Here is a 16,560-nt window from a genome sequence, read left to right as displayed (position 1 = left end):
ACGTAAAAAATTTACAGTATGGGGGATTTTCAATCAAATAGCCGATTACGATTGCTTCTTACACAATCTGTTTAATGGACCTTGGGTGAGAATTTTAACATTAAACAATTGAAAAAGCGTTAAGTTCGGGCGGGCCGAACTTTGAATACCCTCTACCATAGATATACTGGCCTGTACTAGAAATGAAAATAAAGGGAACATACCAAAAAGTGACCTTTCTACAAACTGATTATGTAAACCATAATTTCAGGGTGTATACACATTGATACAGTGAAAATGTGCCTCGTCGAAATATTGGACCCCACGTTTTTTGGACCAAATCCATTTCAGAAAATTTTGATTTCATCCAAACTTTGCCTATATTATTATTTATTCCAAACTTTGTTCAAGTTCGAAGATGGGAAATATCGATCCACTCCTTCTGGTACATCCCACACAGGGGCTAGGCCTAGGCCCGTTCTATCCTCCGCAGGTGAAATGATTACAACAGAGTCTTAGAACCAAACCCAAAACGCAGAACAAATCAGATAACTATTTAATATAAAAAGGTGGTTATATGGGGACTACGCCAAGAAGGGTGCGAATATTAATAATTTTAGTAGGGAGATTTGTTACCATATGCGACTACAAAATACTACATTGCAGCGAATTCGGTTGAAAAATGGACCTATATTCATAATTTGGAGAGATTTGGTACCTGTGAAGAACTCAAAATACTAAATTACAGCCAATTCGGTGGAAAAATACGACCAAAACCCTCAAAATACTGAAAATTAGGAGGTACCGTTATATGGGGGTTACCAGAAAAAGTGGACCTATACTTATAATTTTTTGTGGAGACATTTAGTACCCAATAACAACCCAATGTAGCAAATTTGTTTTATAGAGACATTTAGAACCCAATAATTCGGCTGAAAAGCGCGCTCAAGAACCCCAAATACCGAAATTTGGCGGGTACCCTTATATGGGAGCTATGCCTAAACGTGGACCGATATACCCCATCTTCAAACTTGACCTGCCTCCAGACAATAGATAACCCTACGCAAAATTTCAGCACCCTATCTCAATTCCCTCAGAAGATAGCGTGATTACAACAGATGGACGGACAGACATGGCTAGATCGTCTTAGAATTTTACCCTGATCAAGAATATATATACTTTATAGGGTTCGAAATGAATATTTCGATAAGTTACAAACGGAATGACAAAATTAATATACCCTCCATACTATGGTGGAGTGTATAAAAATGTTCAATTACTTATCTTAAGAGTGGTTCTTCCCATCGGAAAATATTGCTGGAAGTAAACAATCGACTTCCAGTAGATCCAACAAAGAAAAAATTGTCTTTTAATAGATTGACATTCAGTTTCAATTTTAGCAACCCAATTGTAGCGATCTACTGTGTCGTATTTGTTTCATGTTTCTATTACAAAATTTCCATATTGAATATAAACAAACGCCTGAAGCCGGAAAATAAAATTTACAATACAAATTAGTTTAGAATTTGAACTGCATGGACGGACGTCGACGATGATAATGATAGCGACATGAGCATGAGTCAATGTTGAAAGTGAAAATATAATACACTAGTCGAGTATGGTGGGGTATTTCAAAATGTGTTGTTTTGTTCGTTACGCCTAGAACTTGTGAGATGATTACGCGCTTCAATTTCATGGAGAAACGTAGAAAAAAGTTCAAACAATCAATTTATAATAACAACAAACAACACAGCAGTGTAATTACATTGCCGGTTGTCGAAGTGTATTGATATACAGTTAGTATATATACTCTATGTACTTTTGTATGTAATATATGCAAATATTAGAGTGGTTCTGAAGCCGGTAAGGTTAAAAAATCGCAATAAATTACATATTGATCAAAAATAAAAAAAATAGTGTTGATTTTAAGTAATTTCTATCGAGTAGAATATTCAGAAGCTATAGAATTTAATTGCATGACGATAATCAGAAATTATATTTTTTATTATGTATCTACTTTATTTCCTTAATGCAGGAACAAGATCAGAAAAAGGAACTATAGGATCTAAAGAACTGTATCTTGTTCCTGTCATTCCCTTATCGGAATAATGAACTAGTACGTTTCGGAATTACCCAATTTTAACCAATTCCTACACATAAGTATAATACTTCAATAGCTCAATTCTACATTCCAACAGCAACCATTAATCCAAATTTTAGGTTTCCAGCTCTCTCCCTTCATCCAAATTCAAATTGTATCAAATCTAGTGCCGTTTAGTACTTTTCGTACACAAAAATACGAATATCCAAAGATTTCTCTATATCTCAATCCTCAACAGTAATCTTAATTCCAAAATTCAGGTTTTCAGCTCTATCCCTTCACCCAAAATCTAAATTGTATTCAATTTAGTACCATTTAATACTTTTCGTACCCATAAGTACGAATTTCCTAAACATCCACAATCATAATCTCCAACCGACATTTTAACTCCCAATTTCTAGACTCTAGCTCTATATGTACACATAAATGTAACTTGTACCAAATTTAGTACAATTTAGTACATTTCATACACATAAGTACGAATTTCTAAAACCATTTCCATACATCAAACCTGTATTACATATAAAATTTCGTTGTTTTTAACTGCTTTTTTTTTTCTTGGTGAGTAAAAAAATTGAGCGTAATTAATTGAGGCTATAATGATGTGTTCTAAGTTTCGTTAAAATCGCTTCAGATTTAGATATAGCTCCCATATATATTTTAGTCCGATTTTATGTAAATTTCTACATTTCTTTCGATTTGCACAAAATTTTGCACAGCTTACTGAATTCAGTCTGGAATGATGTGCGCTAAGTTTCCTGAAAATCGCCCGATTTATGGTAAATGGTGCAGATATCTTTCGATCTGCACGAAATTTGGAACAGCGTAATTATAGCTGCTAAGTTTCCTGAAAATCGGTTCAGATTTAGATATAGCTCCCATATATATTTTCGTCCGATTTAATAGAAATAGTGCACCAATGTCTCTATATACCTTTCGATTAGCCCGAAATTTAACACAGCATACTTAATTGAGTTTATAATTATGTGTGGTAAGTTCCGTGATAATCGGTTCAGATTTAGTTATAGCTCCCATATATTTTTTCGTCCGATTTAATGTAAATGGTACACCAAAGTCCCTATATATCTTTCAATTTGCCCGAAATTTTGCATAGCGTACCGTACAGGTACAGCTTTCATATATTTCAAACGGATGTCTGATTGAGATTATATTTTGAAGAGTGCTGCCTACCGAATGGCGTGTATCAAGTTTGTTCTAAATCGATATACACAAATTTGTCCCATTAGTACGCAAACGACTCCAAACTTGTCCAAATAAAATTAAATTTAGGATAGGTTCTAGAAAGGCATACAGATCACATATTCGAGTTCGTTCAATTTCATGACAATGTTCTTTGGAAAAGGCGACATCTGTTAGAAGACTATGTAGAATATACCCAAAGTGGTGAAGTGTATCATATAGTCGGCCCAGTCCGACTTTACTACTTTACTTACTTATTTATATATGCGTTCTATAAATAGGACCCTTTCCGAGGTACTTTATGTAGATGATAGACAATCTGACAGATCGCCATCTATATTTCAATCACAATACTAATTTTGTTCACTAGTATTAGTGGGATGCATAATACATTCTTTTGGGCGCCATTGTTAACATATTTTCATATACAAATTTTAGGAGCGAAACAATAAGTTTTCTATATTTTGTAAAATCAACACATTTGTTGAAGTTTTCAATCAATAAGGAATGGACCTTTAAAAAAATATATATTGGAAATGTTCACAACAAAATTATTTTTAAATACCACCCTAATATTCACCAAAAGATTATTTTATTTAATCAAACAAACGCCTTTGAAAACAAAATACATTAACAAAAAATGAGTTGTAAAATTAATAACATTGACTGTCTGGCGATTGCAGTTCAATTCCGAGAGAGAGAGAGAATTTGAAAAAAAATAAAATGTAAACACGATAAATTACGAAGTCATTATTCAGAATTTAGAATTTGTTTCATACTCTGATAACTGGACAATAAATACTGGCTAGTCGTTGGAACTTAGATAAGATTCGGATGCGAAATGAATCGCGTATGGCCGGCAAATGGGGTGTCTGACTAACGCTCACTGGCGTGAGTGTGAGATTCCACAGAATGAATATACGACATTTCATGTGTTTTTTTTCAGTTGAATTTAGAATTTTAACGAGAATAGACGGCATTGCTGGTTGAAAGCGAAACACACAAATAAATAAATTAATTCAAAAACAAACTACACATCCGTCCACCCCCTAGCCTTACATTTACCTTTGAGTGCAGTGGCATTTTGTGAACTGAAAACTAAAATAAACAAAACACAAAAATATACATATATAATTTTTATGGAATATTAAAAATAGATTTGTCTTTACAACAAACTATTTGTTTGAATTTGAAATAATATTTGAAAAACAAGAAATAAGACCTCAAAATGACCGTGCTGGAAGAAAAAATCAAGGAATCCAATAAAAAACTAAAGGAATTCTCCATGGAGTCGAAGGAGAAAATTAAGGAATTCTCCAAAGAGTCCAGGGAGAAAATTGAGAAAATGTCCAAAGAAGCAATAGATGAGCTACAAAAAGAATTTAAAGAAATATCTAGTCATATGAAAATTGAATGGGCTCCGGTCCATGTACCACCCAAACGTCGTATACAAACGTTGGCAGCGGCATTTTATGTTTATGTCTTCATGTTTTTGCCATTTATTTCACTGTTTTTAACTGCGTTTTTCTTGGTGAGTACAAAAAAATTGAAAACAAATATAGTTTTATTTTTTATTTTTTTAAATCTAGGCCTTATGGACTGTAGATAGAACAGACAAATCACCTTTAGATATTTCCAAAACTTAACATACATCAATATGGATTTAATTCAGTACGTTTTGCCAAATTTCGTGTCAATCGAAAAATTTAGAGGGGCTTTGGTGCATCATTTACATAAAATCGGACCATGATATATATGGGAGCTATATCGAAATCTGAACCGATTTTCATGAAACTTAGCATCATTTTAGACTCAATTAAGTGTGTTGTGCTAAATTTCGTGAAAATCGAAATATATATAGGGTCTTTGAGGCACCATTTACTAAAAAATCGGACGAAAATATATATGGGAGCTATATCTAAATCTGAACCGATTTTTACAAAATTTAACACTAATCATTCTACTCTTAGTTCAGTACGCTGTGCCAAATTTCGTTCAAATCGAATGATATAAAGGGACTTTGGTGCACCATTTACTTAAATCGGACGAAAATATATATGGGAGCTATATCTAAATCTGAGCCGATTTTCACCAAACTTAGCACACATCATTCTAGACTCAATTAAGTGCGTTGTGCCAAATTTCGTGCAAATCGAAAGATATATAGGGACTTTGGTGCACCATTTGCATTAAATCCGACGAAAATATCTGTGGGAGCTATATCTAAATCTGAACCGATTTTCACCAAACTTAGCACACATCATTCTAGACCCAATTAAGTGCGTTGTGCCAAATTTCGTGCAAATCGAAAGATATATAAGGACTTTGGTGCACCATTTACCTTAAATCGGACGAAAATTTATATGGGAGCTATATCTAAATGTGAGCCGATTTTCACCAAACTTAGCACACATCATTTTAGACCCAATTAAGTCCAAATTTCGGGGAGCTATATCTAAATCTGAACCGATTTTCACTATACTTAGCACACATCATTCTAGACCCAATTAAGTGCGTTGTGCCAAATTTCATGCAACCATTTGCATTAAATCCTACGAAAATATATATGGGAGCTATATCTAAATCTGAACCGATTTTCACCAAACTTAACACACATCATTCTAGACTCAATTTATTGCGTTTTGCCAAATTTCGTGCAAATCGAAAGTTATATAGGGGATTTGGTGCACCATTTGCATTAAATCCGACGGAAATATATATGGGAGCTATATCTAAATCTGAATCGATTTTCAGGAAATTTAATACACATGGTTCAAGACTTTATTCAGTACGCTATGCCAAATTTCGAAGGATATATAAGGACTTTGGTGCACAATTTAAATAAAATCGGATGAAAATATATATGAGAGCTATATCTAAATCTGAACCGATTATCACCAAATTTAGCACACATCATTCTAGATCCAATTAAGTGCGATGTGCCAAATTTCGTGCAAATCGAAGGATATATAACGACTTTTGTGCACAATTTAAATAAAATCGGACGAAAATATATATGGGAGCTATATCTAAATCTGAACCGATTTTCACGAATCTCAGCACACATCATTCTACACTTATTTCAGTACGCTTTGCCAAATTTCGCGCAAATCGAGAGATATAAAGGGACTTTGGTACACCATATACATAAAATCGGACGAAACTATATATGGGAGCTATATCTAAATCTGAACGGATTTTCCCCAATTTCAATAGGGTTTGTCCTTGGGCCAAACAAATGAGCTGTACCAAATGTCATCCAAATTGGATTATAAATGCGACCTGTACGTTTTTCCAATTTAACACTAACAGATGGACAGACGGACATGCATAAATCGACTCAGAAAGTGATTCTAGCACACATCATCTCGTTTCCTTTTGCATGTTACAAACATATGCACAAATACATAATATCATATCATATCATTGTTTTTTTTTCGTATTAATTGTTGCAGCTCTATTTGAATTATATTGGACGAGCTCTGCTGTTGATCTATTTGACATATATTTATTTTGATCACACAAAACGGGCATCGGCTCTGGATGGTAATGGGTGAGTATTTAATGATGTTTAATTCAAACTGGTATATCTACAATTTGGTTTAATAAAATATAAGCAAACAAAAATTAATTGTTAAATTTAAGAATGAAATATTCTAAATGGGTATTAAAAATTAATTTCCATCCGTAATTTAAAATTTAAAACATTCGATCACAATTAGGAAATATATAATTTTATTGGCATTTTTTCTTTTAATTTTTTTTATACTGAACAAGTTTCACTGCGGAATTTGCGTTAGTACTTTTGGTCTAACCGATGTTGACATTTGGCACTTTTGCGAGGTTCACTATTAAAAACCTTAAGGAACAAAGCTATTTATTGCTTTATTATTGAGAATATAAACATTTTAAAGTAGGTCGATGATAAAACCTATACAGTCGAAATCGAAGGATATATAACGACTTTTGTGCACAATTTAAATAAAATCGGGCGAAAATATATATGGGAGCTATATCTAAATCTGAACCGATTTTCACGAATCTCAGCACTGGTTTAAATGTTCTTTCTATTCGTACAACAATAACTAATTTTTAAATTTTTCTTATTTTTTTTTCCCCAACAGCTGGAAATTTTTGCGTAACAACTTTATGACCAATCACTTGCGTGACTATTTTCCCATTGAATTGATTAAAACCGCTGAATTGACACCGGATCGCAATTATTTGGTGGTCAGTTTTCCACATGGCATTATTGGGTAAGTTTTTCCAAGTGTGTTTTTTTTTCTTCTTATTTTTTGTGGAAATCTTGAAAGGAAACCTTGAATGTGTTGTATAGTTGTTGACTTACATAAAACCAGTTTATCGATATGAACAAAGTTTTGCAAATTGTTTGCGGCTGATTATTTTGATATCCAGATAAAAATGTTGCGTATTTTTAATGGCATAAAAAATTAACAAATGTTTTTGTTTTTCTAATATGTACGCAGATAAGTATTTGTTTCCATTTGCAAATTGCTCATTTATCGGGTTTATGGTTTATTTTTGCAAGTGACCGATAAATTTGACCGATAATATGATACAATTTTGAAAACATTTTTCATCTATAATTTTCTGGATTCAATTGGGGTCCTCTAACCGTTACAAATTTAAGTTTTGAACCTATCGTAACAAAAATTTGCATCTAATATATACCTATAACTTCTCAAGAATGTCTCATTAAAATTTCAAGTGAAAATCTCGACAATTCTTTAAGATATAGCCGATTTTTTGCATTAGCATCAAGTATATTACGAATGGCAAGCACTATAACACAAAAACTATTAATCCAAATCGGTTTCAAATTTTAACACGTTATTCTGTACATATAAATCTCATTAACCGATACCTTCGTAGGGTGTTAGAATTTGCGTCTATATGAAATACTATCATCTGCTCGGTACTTCGTTAGCGAATGTGGCAATTATTTAAAAACCAATACCGATCATAATTAAAATTATAGCACATTCTCTTATAGTACATATTTCCAAAAGTACCACCATATCAAAGTTGTACACACCAATTCGGACCACAACAGAAATCTAGCTCTATACTAAATTTCGTCTCATTTATTACCCTTTGTACTCTTGTAATACTTATTTTGAAAAAAAATGCAAAATTTCATATATAGGTTCACCCAAATCAATATAAATACCACATAGGAAACACAATCATAATTCCAAATCTCAGGATTCCAGCACTATCGATTCACTTAAATCCAAATTATATCAAATTTAGTACACATACGTATTTCCATTACTAGCTACATCATGCAATCCAATGAAAATCTTATTGCCGAATGTCAGAATTCCAGCTCTATCGGTTCACTCTAAATCCAAATTGCAACAAATTTAGTGTCATTTAGTAGGCATTTCCAAAACTTCTTACATACCCCAATCCAACACCCTTAAAGTGATCCTAACTTAAATTTTCAATGGTACCAATAACCTGTGAGCGGAGCAGTATAGTCGACGGGGCCGATCATATGATACCCCACACAACTTCCACGAAAATATAACATTCTGTGCTTCTATATTCTGAGCTTGGGCAATATTTCGCTATATTTGCACCCTTTTGACCGTCTAGAGGTCAACAAATATTACTAATATTCAGTACAGCTCTTCTAATTACTTGTACAGATTCCCTTCACCGTGGAATTTTTTGAGACGTTCAGCTTTCAATTGTGGCTATAGATCGACTTGAAAACACACAAAAAATTAAGTTTTCGGTCCACTTCATCCCAAAATTATTATCTGATTATAATCGAAAATTATAGGCGTTGTCCTTGACCATACCTGGATCCTCATGGAAAATTTCAAAGCGATCAGCGCTATATTTACACCGTCTAGTGTGGTAATGGGTTACTAAATAATATCTGAATACGTAATCACCTGTAAATATTTAAGTGCAACTCCCACATCCGAGTACATACGACAATATAATTGGTATCAATTTAAAGGTCAACCACTCCTCTTGGATATAATATCAACATCTCGGGTCTATATCATGCTGGAGTAAATGTATACGCCATAGAATCCAAATTTGTAATTTTTCACGCAAAAGTCAGGGTCCATTTGAGCCGCTAAATATTGGCCGATCTTTATCAAAACAGGTTTGCTTATTCTTTAGCCCGATCCCTTTCTCCATGTAAAATTTCGCGACGTTCGGGCCATAATGCGGCCTCTGGAGCGACCAGAAAAACGGATAAACATTAAGTATTTGGCCTATTTCATCCCCTAAATATTGCCCAGAACCCATCCTACATGCAAAATTTCGTGGATATTGGTCAATTATGTGGCCTGTAAAGTGTTTACAAATTCTAATGGACAGACGGACGGACACACATGTCTAGATCGACTCAGCTAGTCGAGATATCACGATCGGTATACTTAAAGGTGGGTCTAGGACCAATATTTCGCGGCGTTACAAACTTTTGGGGCTGCACAAAGTTATAATACCCTGACAACATAGTTGTGTAGGGTATAAAAATTCCAAAATTCAAATTGTACCAAATTTAGTATCCATAAGTATGCATTTTGAAAACTACATCCATACAACAATCCTACACTCCAACATTAAATATATTTCCAAATTTCAGCGTTCCAGCTATATCGGTTCACCTTAATCCACATTTTGTACACATTAATACTAATTTCCAAAACATTCTAATTTCAAATTTCAGGATTCCAAATTTGTACCATATTTAGTTCACATTAGTAGAAATTTCCAAAACTTCCTGAATAACTCAATTCTACCCTCCCAACAATGATCCGAACTCCAAATGTCAAGATTCCAGCACTAACGTTAATTAATCCAAATTTGGTACCATATCGTACACATTAGTACGAATTTCCAAAATTTCTTACATACACCAATTCTTCGTACCAACAATGATCGTAACTCCTAATTTCAGGATCCCAGCTCTACCTCTTCACACAAATCCAAATTTTACTAATTATAGTACTATTTAGTACTTTACGTACACATAAGTAAACAATTTCCAAAATCACGTACATGTCCCAATCCTATACTCCGACGGTAATGTTAATTTCAGTATTCCAGTTCCATTTGTACCTCGAAATTAAATTTGTATCAAATATAGTACCATGAGTACACGTTTTCAAAAAAATATGCTTATATCGACCGTACTTCTCGACCTTAATTCGCATTCCAAATTTAAAATTTTTGGCTTTATCCATTCACACGATTGTGTACCAAATTTAGTACTTTTTGGATACTTATAGTTCGAATGTCCAAAAACCCTTTGCTATATCTATTCTATTCATTTCGCAATTCTCCGATTTGCCAAATAGAAATTTTACTACATGTAGTACTTTTCGTACCGTTCTAGTTCGAATTTTCAAAAAAATCCAGCCCAACCAAGAGTGACCCAAATCCAAAATTACAAGATTTTAGTTTCAGCCGTTTCGTCCGGGCGTTGATGAATCGTTAAGTCAGTCAATCACTTTACCCTATTTACTAGCATAGATTTTGTGGACAGAGGGCACGTCTGTGAGCCTAAAGACTTAGAAATACTAAATTTGGCTAAAAAAACTTGAGAATATCAAATATGGAGTGAGACGTTTATATGATTTGGATTCCTATTGAAAAGATTTCTCACTCTTCAAACGGACCAAATTACAGTCCTTTCAGTTAGAAATCACAACTAAAACCTTCAAAATACCGAACATGAGTCGGAACTTTTATATGGAAGGCTATGCCGAATACATTTTTGCATAGATCTATGTTACCTTCCAAGATCTCAAAATTTTTTCTGCTTTTGACCCTCCCTGAAATCGGAATGCCCAATTGCAGCTGCATTGTTGGGGAAATTCGGTTAAAGCCTTCAAAATAACAAAAATCGTACGGTACCAATATTTCAATTCACTGTCTTAAATATTGTGGTCTATGTCGTGATTTGCACAGACTAAACTAATCGACATAGAATTTTATTCGGATCATTAATACATTTTGAGGGAGTCTCTGACAAATATTTCGAAGTGTTGCAAATATTTCGAAGTGTTGTCCACATGCTGGAGGGTAAACAATTAACATCGCGTTAACCGCTTAACCAAAAATGTGATCCGTTTCAAGATTTAAAGAATATATCTTTATGTTGCGCATATTGGTGGGAGAACTAGATTTAGATAGAAGTAGGATTTGGAAAAAAATAGGAGGACTGTTATATATATTTCCTGCGTTGTCTGTCTGATACTGGTCAGCGATTTTCGTCACCAGAAAATGCTGTCGATCGATTAAACCCTATGTTTTGGGTGTGTCTCAATCGGAAATTGACAATTTGTATAAAAATAATCATAAATCGCATTTTTTCGAACCGAAGTTTTTTAAGTCTATTGTGTACCCTCCGACTTTGATTTTATAGAGAGTATTTTTTCTCGTTTTTTATAGCTTCTACTGATTAGACACTTAATATAAAGCCATGTTAACTTTTCTCCTCTCACAATTTCTACATTGGTTATTTATTTTTACATTCAATGGCAAGCAGGTCAGGTTCAAAATTGTAATTAAAAATAAATGAACTTAACAATTTTACTATACTGACTTTTTTATTACTTAAGCTTTACTGTTTATGAATGCGTTATTGTTCTTTGTTGTTATTTTTAGTTTGAATTTTTACAATTTAGCTGGAAAAATATTATCATAGTTATGTATAGCAGATAGAAACCCTAGTTTAACAACTTGAATGTTATTACTTGTGGTGCAGTATTATAAAAAAAACACTCAACATTTTTTTTCTTTTTTTAAATTATTATAATAATCTTATCTAAGTTCTGAGCAATAAATACCAAAAATAAAATTCATTGACATTGCAATTTAATCAATCAACAAAAAAAAAAATTATCAAATGGAAAATCAAATCAGTCCCCCCATGGAGAACTATGATGACGATGGCTTCTTTATGTTTCTATTAGTTTCTATTTTGAAAAATAAGAAAATAAGCAAAAATGTGTACTTTAAAAAGAGGGAAGGTCTCCCAAGACTTGAACGACAAAATTAACAATTTTTTACATCCTCCACCATAATGTGAGATTCTTTTCTAATGACGCCGTTTTAACCATATATCGGTTGTAGCGACGGTATCCAAAAATCCCGGAAAATGTTTTACCATTCTTTAGGTTTCGATTGTAATTTTTCTTGGTTCAGACAACATCCTTATCATTGTATCCGTCAATAGACCCATCGGATTTATAACTTTAGAACGCTGTACTTTCTTGAGCCATGGGAACTCTGATTTGTAAAATTTCATAGAGTTTCTCAATTATCGCTTCAGATAGCTTCCCATTCCATAAGATCTGTGGGTTGGTAAAGAGAACTTCCGTATAATCCCTTCTACTATACACATATAGTCTGTCTTTTTAAATATCTATGGATATCAAAATATTTGAGCTACATCAATGATATTTTGCTCCTAGATTGCCAATATTACATAGGTCTTTGTCACTTTCCAAGAACTCGAAATGCGAATTTACAGTCCTTTTGGTTGGAAAATGCGTCTAAAACCTTATGGAGGTCACAAAATGGATCTATATAGTCAGTTTTCTGCAAATATGTTTTTCACCCTCCCAGAAATCGGAAGGTCCAAATGCAGCCGCATTGTTGGGAAAATTCGGTTAAAGCCTTCAAAATACCGAAAATCGGACGGTACCATTATATGGGGCTATATCAAAACCAATTCAAAACTCTGTCTTAAATAGTCCGGAAATCACAATAGATTCCACAGACGGATATGGCTAATCGACATAGAATTTTATTCTGATCAGGAATATATTTAATTGGGCCACCCCGCTTCATTGCCCTATTGACGGACAGTAATTTGGCAGTTTTGGAGGTAATTTACATTTAGCCGCTTTTTCCAAACCGAAAAGGCTGTAGTTTGGTATTTCGCCTTCTCGAAAGGGTGATATTGGACTTTGTTTCGACATACATCCCATAAAAAGTTACCACTACGTTTGAGGGACTTTGCTTTGACATAGCCCCCATATAAAGCTCCCACTCCATTTTATGCGTTTTAAGGGTCCTAGGTTTTTTTTCAATAAAAGTGTTTGTAATTTGGCGGTTAAATAATTTCTTTGAAAAAAAATTGTCAGTGTAGATTCATATTTTTACATAGCTTCCAGTAAGGGTCCTGGGTCAAGTCCTAACGGAAGTGGCTGAAATTTGTTCTTCCAGGTTCTCAAGGGTAAACAGCAAAAATTTGTCAATATAGGTCAATTTTTTTATAGTGTTCTCATATGGAGGTTCCGCTGCATTTTAGGTATTCTCATGGTCCTAGGCACATTTTCCAAACGAAGTGGCTGTTATTTGAAATTCCGGGTTCTTTAAGGCCTGAAACATAATTTTAGAGAAATTGCAATATGTTTTGACGAAGGCCCATATAAAGGTTCCACCACGTTGTATATATTTCGATGGTCCATATTTTGACATTACTCTCATTAAAAGGTCCTCGTTTCCAAACAAAAATGTTATAATTTAACTTTTCGGGATCTCGTGGATAAAAAGCCGATTTCGGGTTTGTATTCGCCGTTTCCAACTGAAGTGGGTGCAATTTGAAATTCTGAGTTCTTAGTGGGTAAAAAAAAACTTATTCCCAGCCAAATTTCAATATAGGCTCATGTTCGAATAAAGGTCCCACTATTTTCGATATGCTGAAAGTCTTACCCACATTTTCCTGTAATTTGGAATCGCTTTACACAAAGAAAAAAACTCATTCCGATATGCTGAAAGTCTTACCCACATTTTCCTGTAATTTGGAATTTCGCTTTACACAAAGAAAAAAACTCATTCCTGAAAATTCTCAATGTCCCCAAATAAATATACCGACGATTTTAGGCATTTTAAATGCGCACGACGTTTTTACTTGTTTTTTAATCTCCCCTTTATCTCCCTGCAGAACTGGTGTCACCAACAATATGGGCAACAACATTGGCAAATGGTTGAAATTATATCCTGGTATTCGGCCAAAAATTGCCACCTTGGATATACATTTCCGTATACCATTTATGCGTGAAGTGTTACGGCTTTGGGGTTTGGTATCGTGCTCGAAACAATCTCTGCTGTATTATCTCAACAAATCCAATGATCCCAAACATCCAGATAATCGTGATGGCTATACATCAAATGCTGTGGCCTTGTTGGTAGGTGGTGCTGAAGAGTCATTGGAGTCACATCCGGGACGTTATGTTTTGGTATTGAAAAATCGTAAAGGTTTTGTTAAAATTGCCATACGGTCGGGGTAAGTTGAAAAACAAAATAAATAATTTACAAATAACCTTATTAAAAATATGATTTTGTTGCAGAACTCCCATTGTACCCTCCTTCTCGTTTGGTGAGGTTGATATTTTCGATCAGGTCGCCAATCCTCCCGATTCTATGCTGCGGAAATTCCAATCATTTGTCAAACACTTGACTGGTGTGTCGCCACTAATTGTTTTGGGTCGCGGTCTCTTCCAGTATACATTTGGCCTCTTGCCCCATCGTCGTCATATTGTTCAAGTTGTGGGCGCACCCATTGTCGTCAAACAAATGGATGAACCCGATACACAGTACGTCAATGAGATTCATGAAAAAGTAATCGAAAGTTTGAATGAAATATTTGAAAAATACAAATATAAATACATTAAAGATGCCGAAAATACTAAACTAGTTATTAGATAAGTTTTGAAATCCTTTTTTCGCTTAATTTATTTATTTTGTTAATAATATTTAAGATTGTTTTGTTATTGTTGGAAGTTTAAAATTTTATTGTAAAGTTTAAGTGAAAAACTGTAAATAAAATTGTTGTATTTTTATAAAATGTTCCTAATATAACAATGGATTTTTTATAATATTTTTATACAATAAATATATATAATAATAGAGCATAAGGGTAATATACGTAAAGTTTAACAAGTGAAAAAGCGTTAAGTTCGGCCGGGCCGAACTTTGGATACCCTCCACCATAGTTATACTGACAGATACATGCAATGAAAATATAGGGAACATACCAAAAAGTTGGCATATACCGATAATTCTACAAACCGATTTATGTAAACCATTATGTACACCAAATACAAACTTCAGCAATTTTTAATGGAGATTTTTCTAAAATCTATATGATCAAAAATCTATAAGATCAAAAAATCTATAAGATCGAAAAGTGGAATTATACTGATAACGCATGGTGGAGTATAAAATCCTCAAACTACTGTAATTTAGATTACAAAGTTATATGAGGGTATGCATAAAAGGGGGACCAATCTTGACTACATAGTGTAGGAAATAGTGAATATTTGGGGATATCATTATATGAGGGCTATGTCAAATTAATGACCGATATATGCCAATTTTGAACCCAATATTTTAATTGTTTATATCAATGATTTCCTTCAGGAGGTATCTCTATATTGAGGAGATGCCTAAATGTCTGCCGTTATATTTCATTATTGCCATGTTTGAGATTTTTATCACAATATCTTTAGAAGGCGGAATGCTTACAACAGATGGCTAAAACGTCTTTGTAGGGTAAACATTGACTATTCCACGTAACGACTACCCAATCGTTACGACTACTAAATACCAAATTTCAGCGAATTCGGTTGAAAACGGGCTCAAGAACCTCAAAATACCGAAAATTGGGGGTTACCCTTGTATGGGAGCTATGCCTAATAATTTCGAAAATTGGGGGTACCCTAAAATATTGATAATTGGGGGGTACCCTTATATGGGGGCTACCCGAAAAATTGACCAAAATTTATAATTTTTAGTAGGAAGATTTGCTACCCAATAAGAACTCAAAGTACCGAATTTCAGCGAATTCGGTCGAAAAATGCGATCAAACCCCCCAAAATACCGCAAAATTGGTGGTTACCCTTGTATGGGAGCTATGCCTAAACGTGGACCGATAAAGCCCATCTTCAAACTTGACCTGCCTGCAGACAAATGACGTATCTATGCAACATTTTGGTGATCTATCTCAATTCGTTTAGACGCTAGAGTGATTACAACAGACAGACGGACAGACAGACAGACGGACATAGCTATATCGTCATAGAATTTTACGGTGATCAAGAATATATATACTTTATAGGGTCGGAAATGATTATTTCGATGAGTTACAAACGGAAAAACAAAATTAATATACCCTCCATACTATGGTGGAGGCTATAAAAAAATGCTGTTTAAATGGCTAAAAATGCTGTTATTTAGAAAAGAAAATCGACTTTCGACTAATCGATTTTTTTATT

At 33.8% G+C, this 16,560-nt stretch overlaps 1 protein-coding gene across 1 annotated transcript; it reads left to right on the top strand.

Annotated features, from left to right (window-relative positions):
- The first annotated feature begins 4,660 nt into the window (after positions 1 to 4,660).
- Positions 4,661 to 14,992, top strand: LOC133326702 (2-acylglycerol O-acyltransferase 2-like). The gene is made up of 5 exons (XM_061535321.1): positions 4,661 to 4,811; positions 6,736 to 6,833; positions 7,405 to 7,536; positions 14,229 to 14,570; positions 14,635 to 14,992. The coding sequence occupies exons 1-5, from the start codon at positions 4,683 to 4,685 to the stop codon at positions 14,990 to 14,992; spliced, it is 1,059 nt and encodes a 352-aa protein (XP_061391305.1). The 5' UTR covers positions 4,661 to 4,682.
- Positions 14,993 to 16,560: the final 1,568 nt, after the last annotated feature.

Source organism: Musca vetustissima, unplaced genomic scaffold (genome assembly GCF_032173495.1).
Source record: "Musca vetustissima isolate MV318-11 ecotype Yass unplaced genomic scaffold, APGP_CSIRO_Mvet_v1 utg571, whole genome shotgun sequence".
In the NCBI taxonomy this organism is placed as follows: domain Eukaryota; kingdom Metazoa; phylum Arthropoda; class Insecta; order Diptera; family Muscidae; genus Musca; species Musca vetustissima.
The sequence above is the reverse complement of the archived record's forward strand: the minus strand, read 5'-3'. Positions and strand labels throughout refer to the sequence as shown.